This window comes from Oncorhynchus clarkii, chromosome 3 (genome assembly GCF_045791955.1).
Source record: "Oncorhynchus clarkii lewisi isolate Uvic-CL-2024 chromosome 3, UVic_Ocla_1.0, whole genome shotgun sequence".
NCBI lineage: Eukaryota > Metazoa > Chordata > Actinopteri > Salmoniformes > Salmonidae > Oncorhynchus > Oncorhynchus clarkii.
In genome coordinates, this window is record NC_092149.1 from 10,329,068 (window position 1) to 10,337,656 (window position 8,589).

Below are 8,589 nucleotides of genomic sequence, written 5' to 3' on the forward strand. Positions count from 1 at the left end.
GATTAGAGGCTATTGAGCATCATCTCTACGACACCCAGCGCATCCACGAGGGATCATAACCTTTGTAACAGTTGGAACTGTATGCAGCTGAGAATAAACAAAACACTTAATTGGTGAATTTAGTGGAAACCTGCCCTTTAGTAACAAGCGTGGCAACAAGGATTCATTGTTACACCTTTGTAATTACAGACCTCAATTACTACCAGTTACATGTTGTTACACTGTAACTATGAGCTGTTACAGTTAACTACAATACCTGTTACACTGTAACTATGAGCTGTTACAGTTAACTACAATACCTGTTACACTGTAATTACACTGTAATAAGGGCCTTTTTAAAATGAAGGGTTACCTAGTTATCCGTAGTCTATCCCTATCCTCTATTATCTGGAATTATTTTGAATGTGCTGCTTGTCCAAAAATATGTCAATGCCCATTATTTGTTCCCAGCCCAGGGCGACCCACACAGTTGTTGTATGGTTGTGTAATTCATTGTAAATTCATTAGATTGCAGATTAAATGTACGTGGCCTAGAGGGGCACATGATGCAGCTGACAGAGCCATCACATGACCCACAAGGATGAAAACCAGATGTTGGAGTGTATTTTTACTGAACACAGCTTTATTGATAACAAAAACACTTGCATGTTAGACACCAAACACTGTTTCAGTGAGGAAGCATTTCCATGGAACACAACGGTTCAGTGAACGGTACAAATACAACTGGACTCTGTGCCATAGATTCCTTCAGCGTTAGGCCATATGCTGCAGGGCCAAGGCAAGCTGTCAGACAGAGCCCCTGTCCCTGGCTGTCATCATGTCCACTACAGCCTCAGTGCTGATGGGTGTGTTATTGCATATCTACAAAGGAATCATGCACCATCAATCATACAGTCAGTTGCCCTATCATCAGCAAACAGTGATCACACACACACACACACACACACACCTCGCCACAGACAAATGAAACATGACCAAGCACATGGTGGAATAAATCAGTCCTAAGAAAATGGACCCTCTCACACATAGAGAAAAGAGAACCCTGTCTTAATCATCAGCATGTAAAATGGCATTGTGGAATACAGTAGAGAGTTCAGTGTTACTCAGTGAGACTGGGGCTGAAACAAACAAAAAAACATCTGTTCAACCACCTAGTCTTAGTTTCTGTATACAAATACTATAATACTACTACTAATAATACTGTATTTCCCTGTGGAGAATGAGTGTTGTGTAAAGCATGGCTGCATACAGAAACAGTATGTTTCAGCAGGATAATAAACTATGAGCCGTCTGCCTTTCTTTGGCTCACATCAATCTGGATGGTTCTCTCTAAGTGAAGTCTCTCTCCAGTCTCAGTAGTCTGTCCCAGTGTGTAATGTCTCCTTGTATCGTGTCCGTAGGTTCTTCACATATTCAGGGTCCAGTTGTGATTCGCCACATGCGTTGGAGTAATACTTGTTGTCAGGAGTGTGATACCTTACTGTCGTAAACATAAATACACTAAATGAAATACCTTGCCAAAACTAAAGGTTATGCTACTGTTCTCTAGAAACACACAGTATTTCAGATATTCTGACTAATGGGTTAGTGTATGTTGTTATGGTAGCACAGTACAGTTTTCAGAATGATTTGCAAGCTTCCTGATGAGTCCTCAATGTAAATTATAAATAGTATCCTACTGTATATATTTATTCATATATATTTATAGTGTAATTCTGTGTAACGAGCGCCCTGCATTGAGGGTGTGGCAGACAGAAATACAATGAACTCTTGTCTTATTGCTGTCTCTTTCCTCTTCTCTCTACTTCTCCTCTCATCTCTCCACTTCTCTCCTCGTCTCATCTCTCCACTTGTCTCCTCTCATCTCGTCTCTACTCGTCTCTTCTCTCCTCCTCTGTCATCTCGTCTCTTCTCTTCTCTCCTCTCTCTGGGTTAATTGGTTGTCTCTTCTCTTCTCTCCTTTTGTCTCCTCTCTCATCTTCTCTCCTCTCATCTCGTCTCCTCTAATCTCATCTCCTCTCGTCTCCTCTCTCTCAGGGGGTGCCCATCAGCAGATAGAAGGTGAGGGCTACTATGAGCAGCAGACAGAAGGGTGAGGAGAACGTCTGGTAGGCTGTAGATGGCATGAAGATGTCCTCATATTTATAGATGCTGATCATGTGATCAGAGACTGGCGGAGCATCGTTGTCATGACGTGTGATGGAACCTGGAGGAAAGAGAAGAGTGGGGAGGAGAGTAAGAGAAAAAGGGTAGGGAAATCATTTACATGTAAAGTGCATTCGGAAAGAGCCCAGATTTGGGAACTCAATAGAACATCTCTGGAGAGACCTGAAAATAGCTGTGCAACGACGCTCCCCATCCAACCTGGCAGAGCTTGAGAGGATCTGCAGAGAACAATGGGAGAAACTCCCCAAATACAGGTGTGCTAAGCTTGTAGCGTCATACCCAAGAAGCCAAAGGTGCTTCAACAAAGTAGTGAGTAAAGGGTCTGAATACTTATGTAAATGTGATATTTACAGTTTCTTATTTTGAATACATTTTCAAAAATGTCTAAAAAGCTGTTTTCGCTTTGTGATTATGGAGTATTGTGTGTAGATTGAGGAGGAAAACACATAATTTAATACATTTTAGAATAAGGCTGTAACGTAACAAAATGTGGAAAACGTCAAGGGGTCTGAATACTTTCTGAATGCACTGTACATACTAATGAACACACACATCCACTCTCTGCACACACACAATACCACACACACACCCAGTCCTTGACTGACCTTGTATAGCAGGCCCCCAGGCCAACAGGTAGAACCAGGAGAGATGCAGATCCACCAGTGTCTCCTCTCTCGGGACGTAGAGCGGCCGTTTGAAGCGGCAGGTCACACGGTTGTTGTCAAACACACCCTCTTCGTCCCTGGCAGGATTCCTCTTGATCTCCTTAGCCCACTGGCCCACGTTGTAGAAGTGATGGATACGAACACGCCCATTATCGTCATGGACACAGCCCATCACGTCATCTCCTCCCTGAGAGGGGTGGGGGTGAGGAGAACCAATCAGCATGAAGGATAGGTTGACCAATCAGCCTTGTTTTTGTGATGTGTCTTCAATGGCAGACTTCATGTGTACCAGATGTAGTAAAAGCCTGAGCTGACTCTGACCCCAAAATGTCTGTAGAGGTGCTGTTGACTAACCAAGAGTAGATTGTATCAAAAGAAAGAAAGTCCCACACTCTATACAGTGCATTCGTAAAGTATTCAGACCCCTTGACCTTTTCCACATTTTGTTATGTTACAGCCTTATTCTAAAATGGATTAAATAAAACATTTCCTTCATCAATCTACACACAATACCCCATAATGACATCACAATACTACATCACAATACCCCATAATGACATCACAATACCCCATAATGACATCACAATACCCCATAATGACATCACAATACCCGATAATGACATCACAATACCCCATAATGACATCACAATACCCCATAATGACATCACAATACCCCATAATGACAAAGTGAAAACAGGCGTTGCTAGATTTCTTTTGCAAAATTATTAAACATTTAAAACAGAAATACCTTATTTACATAAGTATTCAGACCCTTTGCTATGAGACTCGAAATTGAGCTCAGGTGCATCCTGTTTCCATTGATCATCCTTGAGATGTTTCTACAACTTGATTGGAGTCCACCTGTGGTAAATTCAATTGATTGGACATGATTTGGAAAGGCAGTCACCCGTCTATATAAGGTCCCACAGTGGACAGGGCATGTTAGAGCAAACACAAAGCCACGAGGTCAACGGAATTGTCCGTAGAGCTCCGAGACAGGATTGTGTCAAGGCACAGATCTGGGGAAGGGTACCAAAACATTTCTACAGCATTGAAGGTCCCCAAGAACACAGTGGCCTCCATCATTCTTAAATGGAAGAAGTTTGGAACCACCATGACTCTTCTTAAAGCTGGCCGCCTGGCCAAACTGAGCAATTAGGGGAGAAGAGACTTGGTCAGGGAGGTGACCAAGAACCCCATGGTCACTCTGACAGAGCTCCAGAGTTCCTAGACAACACAGGAGTGGCTTCGGGACAAGTCTCTGAATGTCCTTGAGTGGCCCAGCCAGAGCCCAGACTTCAACCCGATCGAACATCTCTGGATAGACCTGAAAATAGCTGTGCAGCGACGCTCCCCATCCAACCTGACAGAACTTGAGAGGATTTGCAGAGAAGAATGGGAGAAACTCCCCAAATACAGGTGTGCCACGCTTGTAGTGTCATACCCAATAAGACTCGAGGCTGTAATCACTGCCAAAGGTGCTTCAACAAAGTACTGAGTAAAGGGTCTGAATACTTATGTAAATCTGATATTTCAGTTTATTTTATTTTATAAATATGCAACAACAACAAAAAATGTGCTTTGTCATTATGGGGTATTGTGTGTAGATTGAGGAAGGAAAAAATTATTTAATCAATTTTAGAATAAGGCTGTAACGTAATAAAATGTGGAAAAAGTCAAGGGGTCTGAATACTTTCTGAATGCACTGTATATGCTCCCAACAATTGAATGGGTAAACCAAATAACATAATAACCTAATCAAATAATAACCTAATAACCTAATAACATCATTGCAGTAATGTTGGTTATTAGGTTTACCCACTCAATTGTTGGAAGCAAATTTAGAGTGTAAGAATAGATCTCACGCATGCTCATACACACACACACACACACACACCTATGCCCGCACACACACAGATACGGTCCCTTACCATCTTCTTGTCTGAGGAGAAGCCTACAGCCACCCAGCCGTCAGTGTCAGCACTCATCTCATACTCCACGTCTGTCCCGATCCGCCGGTAACTCATGAAATAGTCACACGTCTCTGCATCACACCCCGGCTTCCCATACCTACACACACAATGAAGAAATGTAACCTCTTCAGAGTGATGTGCACCCACATCTGCCAGAGGGGGACCACAGTACACAGAGAAACCCCTTGACACACACACATGCTTGCAAGCAAGCAAAACACATACACACACACTGACCTTATGCAACCCTTGGTGACTCCACAGTCTACGACTTTGATCCTGGCGAAGGGATCCACAGGAGGGGCGGTGGGGAAGGGGTAGCCTGGAGAACACACACCACATACAAAATCATTAGGCCTGCCTCCCCAAAAATCATCTTCTAGAAGTTCTACCATATTCGTAATTTGGTGGGTTTCAGCCTAATGTGCATTCAGAGAAGCACAACTGCTCCTTCACGTTTCATAACAAAATTGGGATAGTTTGAAATATGTTATTTTAAAAGTAAAATAAATACTAAATCAATTCTAATAATATACAACATTTAATGTGGTGAATGCCCAATGCCAATGCATCAATGTCCAATGCTCGCCCATCTCCAGACCGGCCAGTGAGAGCCAGAGCGAGGAGCTGCGGGTAGCTGGCCAGGGTCCTGATCTATGCATGAGTGGACTCGAGTGGAAGTAAGACACTGTACGCTCGGTCTGTCAACCTGCGCATCATCACATAAATAGCCAATTAACCACGAATTACGTATCAACCACAGATATGTAGATGCGCCCTCTGATTTCCATCAAGAGAAGGCCGACACATAAACAAACACAGCCTTGATGACCATGAAGGCCACAGTAAGCTAAATGCCTCGTTCAGAAATGGCCTATCCTGTATCCCTTTCTCACCCTCATCCGATAGATGTCTAGACTCCAGGAACTCCGAGGCGAACGTACTGTATGAGTCCTTATGGGGCTCCTTGTGGCCCGGCTCTCCGTGGTCTCCGTGGCTCGCCCGCAGTGCGCCTTCATCCGTGGGACTCGGCGCTACCCCCCGCCAACTGCCCTGGACCAGGAGCACCGTCAGCTGTAGCAGGCTGCGCAGGAAAATCATGGCCAAAAAGGGAGTATAAAAACGGTCTAAAGGAGACAGAACTGAGACGGAATCCTCATTGTTGGTTGTATTTGAGCATTTCTTTACGGAGCCTAATCACTGGACCTCAATCGCATCACTACAGAATATTTTCAACGCGGTTGTTTAGTGTGTCGTAGGCTATTTCCCGTAGTGTGAATGGGCGCGAGAGGAGCGGGATCCAGTCATGTCAAACGAATGAGCCTCGGTTAAACCAATCTGGAATTAGCGGGATTTGTAACTGAACCGATCTGTTTTGCCAATTCACTTAAATCTTGTGGGAAACGGAGACGTCCATGATAATCCAAGTGATTGGATTTCATCTTAAAATAATGTAATGATATCCCAGTTTAGGGATGAATGTGTCTGTTGTTGGTTTCGCCCGTCTCCTCTCCTCTCGATCCTCTCCATCGATAGAGCCAATCGCTGCAGCGTCCAATAGGAAACCTCGATGCACACTTTGCATTATCAATATACAGTTTAAATTCCCATTCAGCACTGTTTATGTAAACACAGATGCCAATTGAATAACACTATGAGGTAATGTAGGGATTTATACATTTATTATGCAGAAATGTCTGCTATGATAGGTTGGTTTCTTATTCCTTTGTGTGATGTGAAAATATTCTAGAATCTACATTGCATGTTATTGTTGACAGCATTGATAACTCCCAAGGACTAAGGCCAAACTGCTGAAAAAAGCAGGACACACAATTCACCAGTGGTTACAACTGGCTTTACAAGGATTGTGATTCTCAAATCTCTCCGGTTCTTCTTCTCTTGTCAACAATACAAAGATAATAATTGTAGTTGTTTGTCTTTAATGCTTGTTTATTTATTGGTTAGAGGAACATTGGAACCCAGAGCAGCTCACATCAGACATCTGAATTCATTACAGAATGCATGGTGCTCCCCTCACAAAGGGAAGAGCAGGAAGACCTGGAAAGTGTTAGGGTTATCAGTAACATCAAAGAGCCCGCTGCCTGAGGGGAGACTCATGTAGACCACATCTCCCTCCTCCAGCTCTAGAGACATTGCATTAGATATGTATGTATTATCCTCATCATTATTATGTTCCTGTATCCATATAACTCTGGCTATTCTTGTATAGGCACACACCCAGGGTTATGTGGTAATCAAAAGGGGTGAATCTGAGTAGACTCCTCTCACTGGTGCTGTGAAGACACCAGTACGGAACAGACGCAGGGAGATGTCTTTCTCTCATCAACATGGTTCTACACGGCACAAAAATATAAACGCATCAATCAACAATTTTTCACTAATTGTTTTTTTGACCAATCAGATCAGCTCTGCAAAATATCTGATGTGATGGGTTAAAATACCAATTACTGGAAAAAAGATCAGAATTGTACTGCCTGTCTAAACGCAGCCTTAGTATGTATGGTCATTAGTACCTGTAGTTGGTTGTACACTCCACCAATGTTGGTCATGACTCTGATGAAACCAGGGTGATCTCAGTATCGAAGTGTCCTACAAATCCTGGGTCCTCAGTCAAACCAGCAGAGAAGACCACCTTTGGTCTGGCTGTGAACACAACAGAGTAAACTCACTGATTACTGAAAAGCATTAACTACAATATGCTAAAGCCAAAATAAAATATCGATTTTCAGTGTGAAACGTGGTGTTTTTGTAAAGTGTATTGCCTGTGTTCTCTCTCTTCAGTTCATCTCTCTCTCTCACTGGCAGTCAGTCTGGCCTAAAATAACACAAAAGGAACATCAGATTAAATAATCATCATCATGATCATTTTAATTTAACATGACCATGTACAAATAACATCAACATTAACTTAACTAAATGATCTATAGCCAAATCATTTTAAAAGCCATTTAATTCAGCATGACCATGTACACATAACATCAACAACAACATCATGTTCTTTTCCTCTGGACTTGGTCAACAACTGATGTATTCATATAGTGAAATCCAAATGACATTACCTGCATTCTCTGTCTTCAGCTCCTCTTCTTGGCTCTCACTGGCTGTCACTCTGGCCCCCGTCACTGACAGCCGTTGATTCTCCACTTAACAGACCTTATCCAAATGAACTTCAGTATTCATACGTACTGTAGCAGTCCATTACCTGCATTTTCAAGTCTTAGCTCATCTACCAGGGTGATTCTCATGAAACCAGTTTTAAAATGTCTGTAGCAAATTGAGTTACAAAACCATGATGATTGTGAAAAAATCAAGTATCATTCTGAGGACTAAGATGTCTAGTTTTTGGGAAAGTGTCTTACTTTAAAGACATTTTTAAAAATCGCCTGAATTTTTTACATTTTCACCCAAAATTCTCATTACCAAAATGTTTATTCTCATTACACCCCCCTTTATCCCACTTCTCATTCCCGAAAATGGCTAAAGAGCACAAATTGGGAAAAAGTCTGATTACACTTTATAATAATTGTATAATTTAATTTGAAATCTGTTTATTTTCAGTGTTATTTTTAACTCACATATTTTCATTAGGGGGCAATATATGAAAAAATATGAGAAATATTGATTTGTTTATGACCTTTTTGGACTCCGACAACTGTTATGTAATGTGAATGTTGTTACAATGCATAATCTGATCTGATCAAAAAACAATCATTATGAAATGGATAAATACAGATCCTAATCTCAGCGATTCCAGAGGAAATTTA

At 42.0% G+C, this 8,589-nt stretch overlaps 1 protein-coding gene across 2 annotated transcripts; it reads right to left on the reverse strand.

Moving 5' to 3' along the window:
- Positions 1 to 2,007: 2,007 nt before the first annotated feature.
- Positions 2,008 to 6,304, reverse strand: LOC139387653 (DOMON domain-containing protein FRRS1L-like). 2 transcript variants are annotated; one of them, XM_071133995.1, is made up of 5 exons: positions 5,749 to 6,304; positions 5,042 to 5,126; positions 4,763 to 4,901; positions 2,772 to 3,018; positions 2,008 to 2,206 (listed from the first exon to the last, which is right to left on the reverse strand). In XM_071133995.1, exons 1-5 carry the CDS (start codon positions 5,903 to 5,905, stop codon positions 2,034 to 2,036), a joined length of 801 nt encoding a protein of 266 aa, XP_070990096.1. In that variant the 5' UTR covers positions 5,906 to 6,304; the 3' UTR covers positions 2,008 to 2,033. The 2 variants fall into 2 exon arrangements, with proteins under 2 accessions (XP_070990096.1, XP_070990095.1); XM_071133994.1 differs by having other exon boundaries at positions 5,701 to 6,304.
- Positions 6,305 to 8,589: the final 2,285 nt, after the last annotated feature.

Coding starts and splice junctions, on each gene's coding strand:
- LOC139387653 (XM_071133994.1), bottom strand. CDS start 5,905: ATGATTTTCCTGCGCAGCCTGCTACAGCTGACGGTGCTCCTGGTCCAG. Junction 5,127..5,700: donor TAGACATCTATCGGATGAGG/GTGAGAAAGGGA, acceptor TGTGTTCTCCAG/GCTACCCCTTCCCCACCGCC. Junction 3,019..4,762: donor TCTCCTCAGACAAGAAGATG/GTAAGGGACCGT, acceptor CACCCCTCTCAG/GGAGGAGATGACGTGATGGG.